The sequence below is a fragment of the Numida meleagris genome, chromosome 4, assembly GCF_002078875.1.
Source record: "Numida meleagris isolate 19003 breed g44 Domestic line chromosome 4, NumMel1.0, whole genome shotgun sequence".
Taxonomy (NCBI): domain Eukaryota; kingdom Metazoa; phylum Chordata; class Aves; order Galliformes; family Numididae; genus Numida; species Numida meleagris.
The window spans coordinates 7,791,734-7,812,960 of NC_034412.1; the positions used below are offsets into that span (position 1 = coordinate 7,791,734).

Here is a 21,227-nt window from a genome sequence, read left to right on the forward strand (position 1 = left end):
GAAACAAAGGCAAACGTGCACCAAGTGATTTGCCCGCAGTCCCGGTGAGTCAGTAGCTGCAATAAGAACACAGTCCTGCTCTCCTGCTTTGCTAATCACTAATTCAGCGTGAGCTGAGGCCCCACAGTACAGAGCTTCGCTGGCTTTAAGCTATCAGAGCAATAGCAGTTGACAGCAGCCGAGTGTGAGTGCAAAGCTGACTGAGAGATCTGCACTGCTGCCAACTACAGCTTATGAAGGCTGTAATTTTGGTATGGTTAACATTCACATTACGAAGCAGGAGGTTACTTGCCTGATAAAACCAATAAGCTTGCTGACCAATAAGAATAGTTTTCTTCCTTTCTCAACTATCAAGTGTTCCACAGACAACAGTTCAGTTATGTTACTATCATGGCTCTTACTAATTCACATTTATAACACAGGAAAATGTTTCAGATTTCACATTTGTAATGAACACTTTGTAAATTAACATTCTAGTCTTCAGAAACAACTGACTTACAATAATTCTCAAAGATAAATTAGATCACATTGCAAGCGTGTACAGTTGTTTCAAATGTAAAAATTCTGACAGCAACTTCTGCAAGAGATTTCCTAAGGGTGTAAATCCCAAAATAAACGCAACCATCGCTATTTGAAGAACCAAAATTCAGTGAAAATTCATATTGAGGAAAAATTAACAGCTAGTTTTCTGAAGTGGGGGAAAACTGAAGGAGGTAAAATGATAAATGATTCGTCTCCTTTCATTCCCAAGGAAGACATCTTGCCAGGCTCCAAAGAACACACTGCTGGTCATGGCCTGGGCAAAGCACGCAGCGCAGGCCGAGTGGGTGCAGAACCTTATGCTGTGAGTTTTAATGTTTTGCTCTAATTTCAGCATAGTAAAACAGATCTAGAAATGGAATGATATCAAGTAGGAAAAAAAAAAGTGAATCTGTAGCAACCCTTCAGGCCTAAGTTCAAATTTCTGCATGTAGATTCAATTTTTAAATAAAAACAAGTCACTAAACTTACCTGCAGTGGAACCCATTTCGACCATTCAGATTACTGCTTCCTAAATGTAACCTGCGGGTTGTGGTGTCTCAGATATCAGATGATACATACAGCTGGTTAAAACCCTTCAATACATAAACATTTGTACATAAGCAATCAAACAAAGGACAACGCGGGGAAAAATTAAAACAAACGTTCCAAGTTAAGCCTAATTTTTATTTAGAGGTAAATGAAAATCACCGTGGCAATACTCTACAAGACAATCACTGGATTTTATTTTTCCATTAGGTGTCCACTGGATTAGCAGGGATACCAAAAAGCAGTACTCTGTGCTTTTAATATGCAGACCATCTAGACACATTTCATTCCTATAATTTTTCTCCACATTGCGGGTAAGGCTGCCAGGTAAGGAATCAGAGCAGAAAATTCCCCCAAGACATTGTATATTGACTACGAAATAGTACTTCAAACCAGCACAAGGATCCATTTGCACAGATGTAATCTCACGTTTGGGATCACTGCAGCATTTGCATTTCTTCCTTTGTGCAGCATCGACCATACCATCATCTAAAATCAATGCATCAGAAGTCCATATGACCAGCACAATTTCACCTTAACCAAAAGATTTTCTAAGTCTCTCACAATTAAAATGCTGTTTTCTTTCCCTGTTCCCATATCTTTGAGCTGTTCTTTAAACAAGTTAAAATAAATATCTGGTAAATTATTTGTATGCTGTCGGAGAAATGTTCCCTTCATGCATTAAAAAAGCCTACAAATTTTCCCTTCTACAACACGACAGATGCAAGAAAGTATATTTTTCTTAGTCATATTTTATGTTGTTATAAAGGCCTTGGTACTTCATTCCAGCTAATAAATAACACATTGGAACACAAACAATATGAGAAAAGGAACGAGGATTTTGAAGTCAGTATTTTATTTTGGCACACTTTCCAAGTATTAAATGAGCTTATCACCTCTCAGTGCTACTACCTCATGTTGAAAGATCAAACACTGTTTCTGGAAAGCAGTCACATTCCAACTTTGATTAGTGTAGCAAACCCTACTACGTATTTTTAAAATGCTTTTTATCAGATATCTCAAAGTATATGAAAATAATTTTTGAAATGCAAACTACCACTGTTCATTGAGGTAAATGGGAAAACAGATGCACCTAAAAAGACAGAGGGATCCTGGGCTATAAACAGTCCTGAATTCCCTACCAAGGCAAAAAGATAAGGCCACAAACAGGAATTTTGCATGAGAAATGAATTCATGAAATTATTACGACCCTTCAGATTTCCTTCACGTCAGTGCTCTCACATCCCAGGGAAAGAAGGCATCTTTGAACTAAAAAGTAGGCAGAAGATCCCTAGCTCTCTGTGCAGCCCTTACTAACCTCTCCTTCCCTTAAGGGAATCCCTGTCTTTCCCAGTCCGATGTCTTTCCACAGGCAAACACAGTCACTGAACAACAATGACATAGGTCCACGAGTTACATACACAGTTACAGTGTAGTGAGATCCAGTCAGTACGATTGGCAGCCAACACAGGGAGTGCAGAGGAAACCAATTCCGCAATCCATTATACAAAACACCTTGATAAAAATGTGAAGAAACCTTCTCCTGAGAGAACATCGGCAAAGTGGAAAAAATAGAAAGCACCTTCCTTGAGTTTTATTTTGATTCAGCTGCTTCATCCATGAATTCCACTAGCGCAGCGTGTCTGTTGGCCTGGGCACCTTCTTGGAAATTTACTTTTCTTATCACTCCTGCCTTTGGAGCCCTTATGGTATGCTGCACAGAAACAAGTCAACAGTGAATCAGCTGCAGGGTTGGTCGTTTTGCCCCCCTCCCTCCAGCAAATCCTACTGTTACTCTATGGTGTGCTTAGAACACAACATACTTATTTCCTCCAACACCTCCATATTCATTTTAAGCCTTATTTTAAAATGTTATCCTAGCCCTTTTTCAAGTTTTATTTCCTCATCCATGTTTATTTTGGCAAGTATACTAGGGACAGAAATGCTATAATAACGTATTTTGAAGTACAAACAGCTGAAAGTTATTTTGCTTCACAATATTTTTTCTGTTACATTAGGCAACAGGCAGAAATGATACAGCTTTAGTCTACAATATTAATCATACAACAGATTTGTTCCCCTAAGAGGAATCTGCAGATTTACTAAAGACAGGTTTGTTTGCTGGCCAAGCGAGGTATTTACTGAAAAGATTTTAGGCAAAATCCAGATGAAATACAAGCACAGCTATTAGTGACAGTGAAGGAACAGTGTGTTTAGTCCGGATCCTCACATTGGTCTACTCGTTAGTTTTCCTTTCAAGCTGTGATTCTTAGTAGTTTTCTAAATAGGATCAGCCTAATATCAAAGCAGTCACTATCAGATGTTAAATCCTCACATTGAGCAAGGATTCATTTCAATAATGTTTTTGCAGTTTTACACTCTGCAAAGAGAATGGCCCAGCTCGTGGTCTGAGATATCAGCTGGAGAGACACAGACATTTGGCATTCAGCTGTAAATGGGGTTATTTTCTTAGCATGCAGAGATGTTGTCTTCCATGTAATTTTAGTCTAATTTTTAAAAAGTGCTGCAAGGAAGAAGTGAGTTTTCTCAACAATATTAATTCTGCTACCACAAACTAAAGTGTAAAATAAACTAACGAACCCAAACCTAAACAGCTCAGGCTACAAGAACCATAGTTAATACAATTTGAGTCACGGCCATGCAATGAGACAACATATAATGGCCACGTGGACCATTAAAATAATTTTTAGTGTGCTGTTGGTAAAGCTTTAGTGTAAATAATAATAAAATTGTCCAACAAAATCCCAGGCACATTCACAAAGTCGCCATTAGCTGAATTCCTGCACAAAGTAACTACAGGCATTAGAATCATGGAGAGCAAGAAATAGACAGGTCTGTACTAGAAAAATGAAAGGCTCATTGCTTCTTGGGGAGGGGAGAGAAGGATTGACAAGGGAACCAGATGAATGTTAACACATCTGCAGAGTGCCAGGGATTACACCATCATCACTTGTTAATAATAACAACAAATGTAATCCCCTAAAAGCTCAACAGACACAAGGCTTGTTTTACAGCATATAAAGCAACAACGACATCTGCAAGCAACAAGCTGCACCACTCTTCATTAATGCAATCTGAACTGCTTCAAGCATGACCATGTTTTTATTTTCTCAGTAACTAGAACTTTCTATATAAAGTTACTCACCTCCATTTTCATAGCTATCATAACCATCAGAGGGTCTCCAGTCTCAACCTTATCCCCTGCTTTCACAAACACCTATAATTCAAATGGGAGAAAAAGTCATGCATGTCTGTGCCATTAGAAGACATGAGTCAGATCTTGGCTAGGACAGTCCACTGAGCAGTGGATTTACAAAACAGCCTCATAATACCTCCATCACTCTCAAACTGGGTATTTGAGTTCCTTATACAATACTCAAGGAGAGTCAAAGGTTTTACAAAGAGGTTCGATGACAGTCAACAGGTTGACCAGGAAGCCATTTACGTATCAAAGAGGAAATATTTGTAGAGAAAATATCTTCTACCCTATCTGGGTTTTAAAAGCTTCTATTTTGAGACACGAAGTCCATAACCTCTTCCTGGAGCAAGCCACTAAGCTGCTTTTAAATGCGAAATCCAGAGAGATTTCAGCAGCCACCAATTCTTCTGCAGCCCTGATTCAGAACACTTCTTGAACCTCAGGTAGCGCTCACAGCACCAAGCCTGGTGGGGTTCAAGAAGCAAGTGGACAATGCCTGTAGACACATGGCTTAATGTTTGGGTAGTCCTGTGTGGAGCTGTTGGACTCCATGATCCTTGTGGGTCCCCCATAGCCTGGGATATTCTAGGATTCTAGAGTATCACTCAAGAATGTAAGAGATCCACAGTCAGTGTACTCCACCCTCCGAAACAGCTCGTGCCCTTTCAGGGTTCATTCCTCTAACTACTAAAATTAACTATCTTGAAAATCTCTCTTATGATGAAACTTCTCCATCGCACAAAAATACACACGATTTCCTGAGCTAAAGAAAAAAAAAAAAAAAGACAGAAAAACAGAAGCAGCAAAAACCAGAGCTTAACAGGAGAAACATTACTGAATGTTCTGAGTTTTTGGGTTTTTTTTCCTTTTTTTTTTCCAAGAATGTCTTATCTCATTCTTTGCTCAGATGAAATGGGTCAAACAGCCTGTAACACTTCAGGGAACTTTGGCTTAGAAAGCAATAAAGGCGAAGGATAAAATATTCAAACAGTAGGATTAGTTATGTATTCATACCTTCCCAACCTCTTGAAAAATCCCAGAAACCTGAAAACACTCTTGGGTAGCTGCCAGAAAGTCAATCTAAACAGGACTTTGGGAAAAAAACTGGAAACTGGGAGTAGCCATGCAGCGCTGCCATTTTGAGCCCTGATCCTTTCCTGGCAGTAAGGAACCAAACACCATGGCTGGAAGACTGAACTTTGATATAATTCTGTAGAATTCATTCTCCCCCTCATATTATTATAATTACCTTTTCAACAGTGCCCGTCATGGGTGCTACGGCACCACCCTGTGTCCCCGCTGAACTCACTGCAGATAAGTACTTGGGTACAGGAAGGCCAATCTGAGCACTGCCTTCCTACAGAAAATAAAACCAACAGCAAGAGTTAATGGCAATAAAATAATACCACTAGTACACGTGCTGACATCGGGGCCAGGACAGACCCAGCATCATGCAGAGGCAAATCAGTCAGCTGTTTCAGTCTGGGGACTACTGGGGCCGCAGCAAAAGGACTGTGGGCACGCCGACTGTTCCGCAGTGCTGAAGTCCTTAAGGGCTGTGTCTGCTGCTGCTGAAGGACTGGAGAGGAAGGAACTATGCCTGTGAAAATGAGGCTCCACGCAGACCTTCGCCACAAATCCACACCTTCCCTATTTGCACAGCAACAGCATAGAAAGTTCTAGAATATTCGTAAAGGCTGTTTGCAAAAGGGGGAGGTAGGCTGCTAAGACACTGCCATCCTCATTGGCAAGCATTGTCAATACGCTGAGTGTTTCACTGTCCAAAATGATGCCATTACTCACACAATGTATATAATGCCCTGGTAACTTTTCATTCCTTTTTTTTTTTTTTTAATATTAGCTGAAATTACCCTTCCTCAGATCAACACTGATTTATTTCTTATCATTTAATTTTAAAAATAAAATACAAAATTATCAGAGTTACAAGTGCCTTCAAAGTAACTAACAGTTTGAAGCACTCTTTACTGTTCTGTGGCAAGGTTAGATACTGGATCACTTCAATATTTCGGTTCCTCCCCTCCTCCAGCCATCATTGACAACTCCCCTGATTCCCCTAATTGCATTTTATTGCTCTACAAGTACTTGATCTTCCCACTCAGAACTAACTTCTAATTATAATTCTAAATCCAGCAAGTATCAAAACATTGGGGACAATATAAAAATTTAAATTATGATTGCGTTCCATGTTCTGCAATTTATGTTGTCTATTTAGATAAAACTACATAAAACTTTGCACTTTTGATGATAACTCAGAGCTTTACCGGAGAGAAGAGATGAATGGTGTTATCCAAAATGACCAGTTTGGACTTGCACACTGTTCCATTTACTGAAGACCTCAAGTAAACTGAATCACCTTCGTGGAAGACCTCTCCAGAAACCAGGAACATTTTGTCTTGAATCTGAAAGTTAAACGCTTCTATAAGGACAAAGCCTAACCATTTGTGAACACTAAAATAATAAAGCAGAAGCCCGTATTTCTAGTATACAGTCATAACCTGTGATTCTTCATAGATAAATTCTAGATTTTTCTTTTAGTCTTTTTCTTAAATCCGATACATACCCTGTATTTTTCAATGAATAGAATGTATTAAGTATCCAATGCAGTCAGCTCAGATTAACTGATACGCTCTTGCCAGGACAATTTTTATCATAAACTGTGCAACAGCACTCAGTAAAATTACAAAGGTGTGCAGAACAAAAAAAAAAGAAATCAGACTGTTCTCTTCAGCGATGCGACCTGTGCCACAACTTCAGTACGCAAAGATGATAAGAATGTGAACATAAGTGTGCCACGTTAAATGTGTAGCAGCCCCAAGGCACTGTCCTCTTCACCATCAGCTCCCGAGGCACACAGCCCTGCTTCTCCAACCCGCACCTCCAGCTTCTCTCCATTTCCACCTCAATCCCCATTCCTCCTTCCTTCTCAGCAGCCTACGTTCTCCCCAGCTGCACTTCACCTCCCCCAGCGGAACGTTCCTTCCGGCCCCTTCTTAGATCTTGCTGACATTACTCATGTGGGTATGCTTAAATTATAAAAGCTCTCCTGCATTACACATGTAATCAACACATTCAAAATACTTTGAGAATTGTTGAAGGGACGAGAGTTATCTCAGTAGTCCTATCCACAAAAAAAAAAAGGTATGAGTTACCTGACGTGGCTATACACATCACAGTACAACAATTTTCTCACTATATTAGAGATAATCACTTAAAAAACAAGTTTATGTATCTGGAGTTGTATTGTGTAGGATCTACATACTTTAAAAGTTGATGTGAATAGAACCCTAGGAGGAATTGATTCTTCATTTATTTAATGAAATATCTGAAAAAAGGCTACTTGTACCTGCATGTTGTATGACCCTTCTCGATTGTAAGTTACAGCTACATCTACAACTGTTCAATAAAACAAAACACATGTGTAAGTAGACTTAATAATAAGATCCAGAGAATAACAACATATAAACAACATTTAGTCTATCTTTTTGATAAAAAAGAGACCTATCACGACTCAAAAAAGAACAAGTATTTTCACATTAGCTTAGCAGACACTGAAGATTTCACACTGAACGCCAGACAGTTTGTCTTTCAAAGCTGAGCATCTGAAGTCATGCTCTGGAAATCTGCATTTTAAGTTACCTGGACAGAAAACAGATTTTTTTAATGGGAAATGAGTGCTGAATGCTATCACAACAACGTGAGGTCAAACAAAAGCCAAAAGCACTCAGCTCTTCCAAAATGTCAACTTCATTCATTTAAATGACAAACATTACTGCTGTCATTTGAATTTGGTTTATATTTCTTCCAGATCTAAGAGCATGGATTTAATAATTAAACCTCCAACTTTGTGCAACGTCCCAGCTTCAACTGCTTGGAACTCATACTGCTACTATTTGCTATTTCTTAACCTGGATATTCAAGTTCCAGTTGAAATAACTTGATCCATCAACCATCTCCTCTTCCTTCACACATGCTTCGTTATTCACTTACTGTTTTCTCCATCCAGTAGAGACAGTTTCCTAGTATATAATATATTTATTCTTCTACCAGTGCTGGATGCAAATGGTGAGAATTTATCTAAAATACAAAACATACAGACATGTTACTTTTGTTATAGTTTGGCAAAATACAACATCCAGAACTTAAACCATTAAAAAATGACTGTCCTAGTACCACTACCATTAAACTTACATATTTATTTTGCACATAAAAGGTTGGAGACAATCCCAAACTCAAACTTCAAGAAGGAATAACTGAGGCTGTGTAACCTACAGAAAACAAGACACCAACAACAGCACGTGCTATGAGGAAGAATATTGACTGTTCTCCATGAACACACCCTTGAACAGGACAAGAAAGCATGAGAATTGTATGGCAACACGGCACATCTGGATTAACCTTTAGCAAAAGGTTTTAACTGTAAGAGTTAGAATTCATAGTAGAGGATTGCCTGGAAGGTTTGAGGAATTTCCTTCTACTTGGTGTTTCTGAGAACTGGTCAGATACACCACTATCATATATTGCCTTACAAGTTCCTCCTCTCTTAAAGCACGAATGCCAACCTTCCATGCCTCCAAGATATTCCAAGTGGGAAAGGTAAGAAGATGAACAAGGTTGTTGGCAGCACACATTAGATTTATATCAAGTTTTTGTTAACAGTAATCACATGCCCCACTGGTATAGGCATTAATAGCATCAGAACCTATGAATTTTCAGCTCCCAGAGTCCTGCTCATTCCATTAAGCTCTACAGCCTCTCCCAGACCCAGCCAGTCAATTTCTGAAGCCCTTAGACCAACTGTAGAACTAATAATGAGATACTCAGAGCTTGTGTGCTTAAAGAGCAAGAAGGGCACGGTGACACAGATTGAGAACCCCAAGGTCTTTCAGACAGGCGTTATCTGGACTGCCTAGGAAAGCAGTCTGTACATTACAGTGCTGATATATTCGATATCTCTCTCTTAACAAAAGCCACAGTCTGCCGTGTGCGTAAGTATCTGACAAATGCTACAATGCAGAACTCTGAGCAGGCACTAAATAAGGCAAAAATGGACTGCACAAATTAATTACACGTGCTCACAGCGCTGCCTCATCCAGTTACAAGTAAAATAAAGCAAAAGAATGATCCTTACCACTTGACTGATCTCTAAAGGCATCTGTTAACATTTTCTCTTTCAGTATGAGTCCTAGAGCTGCCTGACAGACAACTTCAAGTGGGGTTGCTTTTTTGGCTGGAAACAGTTCATCGTGGTATTGAGGAATGAAATTAGTGTGCACATTTCCAGCCTCAAACTGTGGGTGTCCTGATAGGCTCAGTAAGAAATCAATATTAGTGCTTAATCCTACAATCTGTCAAGAAAAAGAAGCATATTGCCAAAGTGAAATGAAGTCATGAATGAATACACAGCTTTCTGCTCAACTTATGCATTGAAACTTTCTTTACACAGCACCAACAAAACAAAAAGTTTATGAATAAAATGAATTAACTCAACTAGTATGTTGGAATACCTATGAAATCATTGCTTTAAAAAAAAGAAAGAACAACAAAAAAAGTGTACATTATTCTAAAGCACTTTGTTTCCAAAACACCACCTTTGTCCATGGCAAAGGCAAGGAAGGTTTTCCAGAAACAGTAAAGAAAGGGAAAAAATAGAAACTGTTCCTTTGGAAAATCCTTCTCTGAGAATTCCAAAGAATATTCCTAATATGAAAAGTAACTTGTTAAAAGCGAGCAGTAATAGTTCCACTTATTCTGGATCTAATCTTCTAATAGCGACAAATGGAATCGGTGACTTTTTACATTTACTAGATGCTATCCATTTCCTGCAGCGTAAATTACCTAATAAAAAAATGAAAACATAACTAATTAGAAAAACCAGTGAAACTTGTGACTATAACTTGCTGTCAACATTTATTGATGGAAAAAAAAAAAAAAAAAGCAAACAAGGAAAATCTGTTCTTTCTTTCACTCGCAGAAATCCTCTCTTTTAGCCAAAACAGTAGTGGGCAAATATTTTCAGTATCTCAATCAACCTTATGCTGGTAATTTAAAAGCATAAATTATTTCCGCAAAAGCAGTATCTAGTCTGATATAAAGTTAAGCCTTCTGAATTCTGCTTTATAAAACATACAATACATGTCGTTTTTATAGGGAAAAAAAAGGATTTGTTCTTAAAAGTAACTAATTGCATTTAAAAAATCTTATTCCTTTACCACAAGTATATTCTAACATCTAATTGTTTTCATAAATTAGATTTATGAGCAAACATTGACACAAACTCCACCGGCAAATTCCTTTTACTTTGAGACTAGGACCAAAAAATGTATTCAGCCTTAGTGTTCCACAAAGTTCCAGCTGCATGATCCAGCTACAGGTATCACCAATTTAAGAACCTGTGTGTAAAACAGGCCCTCACTTACTACTTGCTCCATCAATTAAAACAGTTTGCAAATTAGGAAAGCTTACAGCCTCTGCAAACTAACAATGCATGTGACATAGTTGTGGCAATCAGGCTTGCTCTAAGAAACCATTTTTGCTTTGCTGTAGTGTTTTATCTGTATGTTGTCAGCTCGAAATGTTCAAGGGGCTTGTTCAAGAACAGGAATCACGCTGGGTTCCCCTTACTTACATTATATTGATGCAAGCTGTATCGCAACTTTCTCAGCGCTGCTTCCCGATCCTCGGCCCAAACAACTAACTTTGCAATCATTGGATCGTAATGAACAGAAACCTCATCACCTAAAACATACGAAGAAAGCTCTGCAATACTCAAACACGGAGCGGCCGCGTTTCTCTAAAGAATATTTGTCTTTAACAGTGATGCAATCTGGCTTTTCAGTTCCAAGGAAAATCTCAGCATGGAGCTTTTGTAGAGGTAACATTACAAAAATTTAATTTTTTTTTTTGTTGTTGCAGTCTGAAAGCAGGACTGGTAAATTATGATAAGAATATAATCAGCATAGCCAAGAGACAATAACTCCAATAGAAATTAAAAGGAAATAAAACATGGAATATTTCCCATTTCACAACTGCCTTCAGCTGTACCTTGTCTGACTCCAGTTTCCAGGCGGGTGTCTCCATCAGGTGGTGGGGTGGATAAGTGCAACAAGGGCCCAGCCCCCGGCAGGAAGTTATTGGCAGGGTCTTCAGCATATATTCTAGCTTCAAATGCATGGCCTCGGAGCAGAATCTCTTCCTGCATTAGGGGAATCTTCTCTCCTGCTGCAACCTGTAAAAGAGTTTTTCTTCTTTAATGCAGGATCAATACTCTGTCAATGTACGAAAGGTTAAATATCTCTCTTCCAAACATGAACATCTAGGAAGTGTGTTTAAAAAAAAAAAAAAGAGAGAAAAAGTGTTAAATCACAAGTAGCAAGTTCTGAAGTTAGTCCTTCCTTTTTTCCTGAGATTCACCAGTCAAAGGGTTTCGAATTATTACCATAAATTGACCTTGCAATATTTCACACAGCCAAAATATGATGGAAACATTGTCATTTTATCTTCCCCTATCACTATGCCAAAAAGTAATTAAACACTTACGTTAAAGGTTGATCAAGATTTTATTAGAGAGAAAAATGGCTCTAAAAGCAGATGCTGAAATGGATTACTGGCAGCCAGCACTGCTGATACACACTGCTGATTCTTTCACATACTCAGGGATCTGTGGATTTAAGTGATTTTTTCTCTGTGAGGACTTCTAGCAATTTAAGAATCTTCAACAGGCAAGAAAACTCCATTTCATTCCTCAAAGAAATTTCCCTCACAAATACAGGAATACCAACAAACACTAAAACCACAGAAGTCTGAGGGTGAAATAAAACGCTTTTAGGGACAGAATAACAAGCAGCAGGATGGCACTGAGCAGAGAGAAGACCCTTTACCAGGAAGCTTCACTACCTCCATCTACAAGGGGAAACACCAGTTCTTGCTAACAATTCTGAGCAGTGCTTTATCTCGAACTGTTTGGGGTTTTCCCTGCTCTGCCTTTTGTCACCAAACAGAGCTTTCAGCAGGGACAGCAGAACACCACTCAGCCCTTGATGCCCAACTTCCACTCCTAGATCTGCAAGCCAAAAGCTCCTCCTTTTTGCAGCAGCATTTGGTATTTTGGTTTCATTTCTGCTTACGTTAAACATTTCACCACCCTGTCTACTTAAGCTCAATGTACGCTGCTGTGCTCACTTTTGGATTTATCTAAACTGAATTGGTTTCTAATTTCCAGTTCCCTAAGGTCCAATATTTCCCATTCTATTATGCATGTAATCTCTCTGCACATGGATGTGTGAGGAAATAGCTTGTTTCCAGTCCTCACAACTATACACCTCTTTTAGAAGGATCATACTGGCAAAACACCAGATGTTTTTCTGAAGAGTTTTCCTTCTGCAGCCTGATCAAAGAATGATTTTTGGGCCAGACACACATTTAAACTAGAGTTTAAGAAGTTGGTCAGCATGGCAGGAGAAAGGTCAGGACCCTACACCTACTTTCCATATTCTCTATAAGTTTGTTAAATATATGGAAAAATAACTTATTTCTCCACAACTGGATGAAGAAGAGATGCTCCTCTGGAGCAAAGAAAACTCTCCCCAGTTAGCTGAATACAAGACAAGCATCTGAAAATACACCTGGTCTCCCATGGGCATTATTAAAGAACACTACTCACCAGACAAAAAGGGGCTCTGCATGTAAAATCAATTATCACTTACCCTAAGCTGCCATTCCACCAAGTCTGTCCCAGTGATCATCTCTGTAACAGGGTGCTCCACTTGCAGCCTGGTATTCATCTCCATGAAGTAAAAGTTGTGCTGGGAGTCCATAATAAACTCCACTGTTCCTGAAGTATTTAAGAAAAGGACATTTTACAAGACTGGCTCAGGATGGACACCTAAGACAATCCATTTCTTTAGACTTACCTGCTCCCACATAATTCACTGCCTTAGCTGCTTTCACAGCAGCTTCTCCAAGTCTCTTTCGAACTTCAGGATTAATTCCTGGCTGTAAGTAATAACAAAATACATAAGATTGCAAATTTTAGTGATATTAAACCCCTATGCATGAAGATTTAGAAACCACAACACAATCCTTAGATTTCACTTACAGCATTGGTTAGTAATTTTTTCTTGAAATCATTTTCCTAAATGACATCATTTTTTCAGTTAGAACATTTTCTACAGCAAAATTAAAACAAGTACTTAGAATTAGAAATAAATTTCTATCCATTAAATAAATCAGATGGGACTAGCAATGACTATAAAAAAATGTTTTTAAAAAGAAATAGGAATTTTAAAAAAGGAAAAATATAAGAGCTTTCTGCTCACCCCCGGTGCTTCCTCAATGATCTTCTGATGTCTTCTTTGCACGCTGCAGTCTCTTTCAAACAAATACACCGCATTGCCATGCTGGTCACCAAACACCTGGACTTCAACGTGCCTGTTTCATAATTATAAACGTCACAGTGCATTACACTGAAGCACCAATCCTGCCACTGACTTCAGCATTCTGACTCAAAAGCCTTATTGACTTCAACACACCATTTCAGAGACAGCTATTAGGAGGCCACACTTTGTTCTATGTACAAAGTTAACAAATAATTGTCATCATCCAGACAGTCCTCCAATGCTGGCAAATTCCCCAAGAGTCTAATGAGATTTTCTCATGCCCAGCAGACAGCACAAGCAAGGCATCATTTGTTTCTAATGAACTCTTTCTTTACAGCAATGATTCAAGACAGAAGACATAAAGTACAAGATTATAAAAAAGATCTCTGTCAAAAGCTTGTAATAAATAAAAAGTAAGCTCAGTTTCACAGGCCAGATACAAGCTAAACACTATTACTGCTATTATTAAAACACCTATGTTTATTTAACAGTGAAATAAACATTACCCTGTTTACATGAAAACATCCATTTCTCACCTTGGATTATCCACAAATTTTTCAATCAGCATTGCATCATCATTGAAAGACTTCTTTGCTTCTCTCCTTGCTGATTCTAGTTGCTCCAGAAACTCCTTTTCTGAATAAGCAATTCTCATGCCCTTAGTATACACGAAAATAAAATTAAAAAAAAACATATCTGAATGGCTAAGAATATAGTAAAAATCATGGACGGACACCGACAGGTTCATGGCTAAACAGCAACTTCACAATAATGCCTCAATAAGCATACCAGCTTGCAATGAGACAATCCTATGGAGTCCTACTGAAAGCACTGTTGAAAGTGCAGCATACAGACACGAACATTGCACTGATAGAGATGAGTGCCAAATTCAATTTGATTCTTAAATATCACAGAAGTGTTTCAATAATGGCAGAGGAAAAAAAAAACTGATCTTCTTAGTTATTTTGGAAATAACTTGAATTCTCTATCATTCCATTTTCATAGAAAAGTTTCTGTAGTAAAATTCAGATTTAGGCTGGCAACTCACCCTACATTAAAACGGGCCTAGATACAAAAAATGTAAATGGTATCTCTAATTCTCTTTATGTAACATTTAAAACTGTTAATCAAATAAGTTAAAGAAGTCACTAAGTAACAACTTCAAGTCACCTACTTTCTCGCAGATAAACCTATACAACAGTCCTCCTGCTTCTGTGATTGTCTGACAAACAAAACTTCTCCAGTTTACACTATCTACTTATTTTTTTGCCCGATTCAACAATGAACAGCAGTCAGGTTTCACTGTGCTGTACTGGATGTTACTAATATGTTTTAACCAAAACCAGCTTCCCACGTTGTTTTTGTACATTTCTTTTAGAATAATCAGCCACTAGAAACTGAGGCACGATAACATTGCAGGCCACATAACTGTGACAAACAGGTCTGTGTTAGCTCCTTTACCTTTCCTCCGCCGCCGCGAACAGCTTTAATCATTACTGGATATCCTATTCTCATGGCATGCTCTTTTAGACACTCGTCTGATTGATCTTCTCCATGATAACCTTCAACAACAGGAACGCCAGCAGCAGACATTATAGCTTTGGAAGTGCTTTGACAGAACAGTTTTATGTTTAGAATGACAATAATATTTTTCTCTTAAGTTCTAAACCTGTATATGCTACCCACGTTAATTCTCCTCATAAAAGCAGCTCCACTGATCTCAGTGGGACTACTTAAATCGGTGGGTTACACCAAATTTTATTGTAATTAATTAATCAAATGATTCAAATGGGGATTTTTTTTCTCCAAGATTTCCAGATAAAAATGGCAGTCAGCTTTCAGGCTTACTGTTCTGTCCTACATTTTGGCCCACTTTATGGAGGCCAAAACCAAACGTTTCCAAATCACCACACTGCACCTTGTAAAAACTATATTTAAAGTTGTACATGATAAAGCTCTTTTCATGATGCAGGATGGCATAAAACACTCCAGCATAACAATAACTTCCAAAAAGCACGCCAAACCACCTAAATTACAGAGATAATTCACCCTCATAAGAATAAAGTCCTCTGATGAATAAAACATACCACCCCATTTTACATCAGCCACAAGAACCTCTGATGATATGGTACCCAATATGGAAGACATCCAACCTGACTGATAAATCCATATCTACTGGGACTGCATGGTCCCAGGCCTGGAAGACTAGATTCAGGTAGGTATTTAATTATCAAAATCCTAATAACTGAACAATCCTACGTCAACAGGAACCCCACAACTATAAACTTCAAGCTTATTCTTTCAAAAATAGAACGAAAAATAAGAAAATGAAAACTAGGGGAATAAAATAATTAACAAAATTAGCCTTAGCAAACTATAAATTGCATAACCAAGTAACAGATTAGAAATAGATACCTCTTAATACCCATATCTCTGATAGCAGATGAAGGCGGCCCTATGAAGATGATTCCCTCTTGCTTGCACAACTCTGCAAACTCTGTGTTTTCTGAGAGGAAACCATAACCTGGATGAATTGCCTAAAACAGAATAATGTTACCAGCCTATTTGTGTATGAGTTTAGCTTGGAAAACCCTGAAACTTCAATATATTGCTAGGGAAGGAAAAGATGGAACTATCACATGTAAACATGAAAAACTGAACAGCAGGCACGTATCCAAAAATTTAAGGTTGTGAGCAACATACCTGTGCTGCTGAGGTCTTGGCCACTTGTATTATCTTGTCAGTGGCCAAATAACTCTGCTGTGAGGGCGCTGGACCAATGCAATATGCTTCATCTGCCTGATACAGCAAAAATAGATATTGCACGGATTATTTATTAGACAATAAGAAGTTGTATTAGCCTTGGATTTCTGAGCTCATTTTATTGTTTACCAGACTACTGGCATGCAACAGTGTAAATCTCTTAAATCTCAGTTTAAATCTCTCTCTTCAGAAAGCAGCTCAACTGGGAATAAGAAATTCTGACATTCTTCTCAGAATCAAAGTTCATTCTCTAATTCCCAGTGGGCACCAAGCTTTTCTGCACTTCCTGTAACGGTGTCAGGTGTCAATACCAACACTAAGCAAACTGTTCAAAAATTCAAGGGAAACTTGGGAGTAACTCTGCAGAGGTGAAAATCAACTGCACACACCGACTTTCACATTTAGCTTACTCATGAGAACTACAATTGTGAATGAATGTTACTCCCACACTTCAGTGTTTCCAATATCAATCACAAACATAATGAATATACTTCACCATTGCTACATGCATGGAATTTCTGTCTGCTTCACTATAAACTGCTACAGACTTCACACCCATCTTCTTTGCTGTTCGCATCACTCTGCAGGCAATTTCTCCTCGGTTTGCGATCAGAATCTTCCCTATGCTGCAACCTCCTGTTTAAAAGGATGAAGCACAGTAAGCAATTTTAAAACAAAATACATCCTTAAAAACACTCCTAGAAATAAACAATTTACAGTGCTTATATATTTCTTTAGTTAGTTAAACCAGCATAGTTAAAACTAACCAATAAAATGATGATACATCTCAGAATTCTAAAATGTATCCTTTTAGGAAATTTGACAGCAGAGTCGGCTTAGATCACTTTGTCAAATTTTACTGTCTTATCTCTTACATTGCTTAAATACTGTCACATCTGGCTTCACAATCTCCGTATCACAAAGGATCTCAGAGGAAAACATCACAAAACAGTAATTTTCATGTGAGTTGAGTACAACTATCACAGATAAAACTACTCAAAATGTTGTTTACACATTAAAGGTGATTTTTGCTTAGTCAGGAACAGACTACTGTTCTCCAGAACTATACAAATATAGCATGTTTATTAAAAAAACAAACACAAATAGTACAGCTAATACAGTCTAAAACCAATAGTAAAATCACCCACGTAACACAAGGAATTGAGGCTGGCAGCTGAAGGCAGCACGACATACCTGCCGTGGAGGCACACTTCGCCAACACCTGCATGGAGCTCCATGGCCTGTGCAATTATAAACACAGAGCTGTTACAGAAGCACACAAAGATGCTGCAGCTGAATGATTCTCATTTTCAGGTGAAAGCACAGCACCAGCTCATCTCTGAAGCAGCTGATACTGCTATTTAAACACAGCATAAGCAAGCACAACATTGTAACGCTGTACAGAGCTCATCATTTCCCTGAAAGGGCTCTCCTTTAGACACACCAGGAACAACAGATTTCCCTCTCGCTTTCTGAGCAGCATTCAGATCAGAACAGCGAATGTGAGCAACTTCATGTCTTTTGGAGGGCAAACCAGACACTGGCATTTACTGCAGAGAGGGCAAGTGTTAGGGAAAGACATAAGCAGCAACAGGAGACAGCTGTTTGTACAGCAAGATGGTGCAATGAGAATAATATCAAGGAAGGAGAGTTTGAAAAGTGAGAATTCAATTCTCCTACCCATTAATAACTTCAGAAATGAGAAGTTACACCTGAGAAGTGACAGAAAGTACTGAAGAAATCGAGTGTGGAAGGCTGAGTGGCTTAAAAAGCTACGAAGTGAACACCTGAACGGGAGTTAACTAACAAACATGTTTTATCTTGGATAAAGCTCCATAATTCTGGAGCAGTATTGGACAAAAATGCAAGACATCCTGGGCACCGCGTGACCAAAAGTCCAGCTTCAACAGAGAGATGGGAACCCCGAAGCTCTAACAGACGCAGCCACAGAAACCCACTCCTTCTGTCCTTACAGGGAGAGTAGATGTGGCTGTGGGGGGGCAGGGACGAGTACCAAACCCCAAACCCCCACGGCAACCGTGCTGGAAACTCCGCGTCTGAAGCTGCCGGCTTAGTGTCTGTGAGGGTTTTGGGCTCATTTTTCTCCACAGCAGCGGGAGCGGCCCGTGCAGCCCGTCCCGTCCCGTCCCGTCACGAGCAGCGGCCCAGCGCCCGCCGCCCCTCAGAGCAGAGCGCTCCGTCTGTCGGCGCGGCTCTCCCAGCTCTCCGCCCGCGCACAGCCACCCCTCGATTGCCCCCCCACACCCAGGGCGCTGCCAACGCCGGCTCCCTCGCGGCCCACACTCACTGACGCTGCAGCGCCCTCAGACAACACCAACCCCGCGCGGCCACCAGCACCAGCGCCATGTTGGCGGGGCGGGGCGGGGCGGGGCGCGGCGGGGGTGTGCGCGGCACGCGGGCCCCCAGTGGCTGAGGCGGGAGGGGAGGGCCGTGCTGGGGCGCGCGGCTGCGTGGTGGGGGCCGCGGGGCGGGGACGCGGGCGATTAAATGGCAGGTCGAATAAAACTGAGGAAACGTGCTGCAAGGGAACCGGTGACGGCGTTGGAGGCGCGTCCTGGGGGCTGAGCACCCTGGGTTGTTTGGTGCGGAGGCCGAGAGGTCACCCCGCAGCCCCCGAGGGCGGGAAGGACGGAGGGGTGCTTTCTCTGCTGCCCGGGAGCCGGTGGCAGGGCGTGAGGAGATGGCACAAAGCCGAACCCGGGGGTTCTGTGGGACGTTAGCATTAATTTCTTCATTGTGAGGGTGGTCAAAGACTGGAACAGCTTCCTAGTGAGGCGGTCTGTGCCCCAGGCCTGGCAGAGCTCAGGAAGCATTTGGGTAACACCCACAGTAACATGCCTGAGTTAGCCCTGAAGTGTCAGGCACTTCAGCTTGATGACCTTTGTAGGTTCCTTCTGACTGAACAATTCTATGATATCCTATTTAAACAGCTTTTCCCCAGAAACAAACTCACAGCTGTGATTGTGGCACCATGTAATGCATCTTACGTGTTTTCCATACTCAGATGTGGACAACAAGCACTCTTGGTATGCAGGCAGCTTCTACTTATTGCCTTTTTTAAAATTCAATCTGAGCAGAATCATTTGAGTTGGAAGGAACCCTTAAAGGCCTTCTGGTCCAACTCCCTGCAATGAATGGGGATACCTACAGCTCCACCAGGTGCTCAGAGCCCTGTCCAGCCTGACCTTGGGTATCTCCAGGAATGGGACTAAACAACATCTCACAATAACCCCACGGGGCCTACACACCAGGGCCAGGATGGTCAGAGTAGTTTAATCTTACTCTGGGTCAGCTTTGGAAAATAGAACAGTCGCTTGAATTTGGCTGCAAGAGCTTGTAGGTTCTGCACTTGCTCTGGAGACAGAATTTTTAAAAACAGATTGTTAATCAAAGGCATGTCTTTTCCATTATTCATTCCCTTCATTCTTCAGCATAAGGTGTCTACACCACAGATCCAATTTATCAAAACGTTCAGCATGTTTACTTTGTCTTTAAACACAAGATGGCAGCATTTTATATAGTTTGCCTTTAAATGGCGAGGAGAGCTGAAGATATTTTGCAGTACCTCACTCAGAGGTGGAAGGTTTTATGCTTTGAACAGTGAACCTAACAGAAAAAGCAAGCTCATTTGTATTGCAAATCTGCCCTTGGTTGAAGGTATCTGTCAGCACGGCTTTCAGGGCATGCAAGGTCAAGAGGGATCACCACGTTGTATACACAGATGTTTGAAAGGGCAATGCAATAAAACCCAAACCCAGAAAGCCATTTTTTCACTGACACCAGTAATATGCTTAATGTGCACGTACATACTGAATGAAGGCACTGTTATGAACTTAGTGCTGTACTTGATAGTTTGGGCTGGTAACATTTTAAATTTTATTGTAGAAGCTTAGATGCTTTCCATTTCTCTACAACTATTAATGATATTTCTGCATGTAGAAAATGTAACTTAACTCTTTCTTCAAATTTTTAAAAGGGAGTAAGTAAGAACCTGAGCCAATAAAACAATAATTTAATAAGATACTCAGGGTCTAGCAACGTCCTAAGGAATAGGAGTTGCAGAAAAGAGAACTGCAGCTTATCTGATGTTTTGTGGTGAGCTGGGAAAGCCCAGATGCTAGAAGCTTCAGCTGCGGCTAGGATTCTCAGCCCCTCCTGCCCTGGCCTCCCTGGGGAGGACGTTGCAGATAAAAGCTTGATCAGATCTTATCATGAATATAGAGGTGTGCTCAGTTTGTCCTTTGCCCATTCACATACTCTTTAAGAGTCTTGTCGTATTACTAGTGATGTAACTTCACAGAAATCTTTCTCTACTCACCCTTATTATTTTCTTTGAATTGGTACCTTTTAAAAGTACTTCCTTTCTCTCCTAGACACTGTGATGCAAAAACACTTCTTCAGTGAACTCTAAAGCTGTGTGCTTCAAGAACAGTCCATGGTGTGACTTACAGGTTTATTTTTTGCCTTAAAAAGAAAAATTATTGATTATTCCTCTACATGCCATTAATCCTCACCAAGAAAGAAAATATTCTGAGAGATCCAGCAGTCTTTATTATGGTGTCTTATCACTGAAAGAAGTTACTTTCTTTCTGGTGCCCTCACTGGCACTTCTCTAACAAGTTCCCAAACCAGCTGCTAGCCACAGATAGATTTTTCTCCTCCTATCTTTACCATATCTGCTTCCTGCAGTTCTCCTATCTTAGCTTCTTTAGCCATGAAGAACATGACACATGAGACTCAAACAGCCACTTCTGAGCCTG

General features: G+C 40.0%; 1 protein-coding gene across 2 annotated transcripts; it reads right to left on the reverse strand.

The window, feature by feature from the left end:
• MCCC1 (methylcrotonoyl-CoA carboxylase 1) lies at nt 1,186-18,853 on the reverse strand. 2 transcript variants are annotated; one of them, XM_021395810.1, is made up of 19 exons: nt 18,755-18,853; nt 17,641-17,687; nt 16,943-17,082; nt 16,387-16,482; nt 16,099-16,220; nt 15,145-15,292; nt 14,220-14,341; nt 13,624-13,735; nt 13,219-13,300; nt 13,012-13,139; nt 11,351-11,534; nt 10,935-11,044; nt 9,438-9,654; nt 8,297-8,383; nt 7,653-7,702; nt 6,571-6,708; nt 5,538-5,645; nt 4,235-4,306; nt 1,186-2,782 (listed from the first exon to the last, which is right to left on the reverse strand). In XM_021395810.1, exons 1-19 carry the CDS (start codon nt 18,811-18,813, stop codon nt 2,663-2,665), a joined length of 2,142 nt encoding a protein of 713 aa, XP_021251485.1. In that variant the 5' UTR covers nt 18,814-18,853; the 3' UTR covers nt 1,186-2,662. The 2 variants fall into 2 exon arrangements, with proteins under 2 accessions (XP_021251485.1, XP_021251486.1); XM_021395811.1 differs by having other exon boundaries at nt 18,751-18,809.

Excerpts from the sequence above, each read along its gene's own strand:
- MCCC1 (XM_021395810.1), bottom strand. The coding sequence starts at position 18,813 with ATGGCGCTGGTGCTGGTGGCCGCGCGGGGTTGGTGTTGTCTGAGGGCG. Across the intron at positions 17,688-18,754 it reads CTGAGGGCGCTGCAGCGTCA|GCCATGGAGCTCCATGCAGG; the intron begins GTGAGTGTGGGC and ends ATAATTGCACAG. Across the intron at positions 8,384-9,437 it reads CTTTAGAGATCAGTCAAGTG|ATAAATTCTCACCATTTGCA; the intron begins GTAAGGATCATT and ends TTTGTATTTTAG.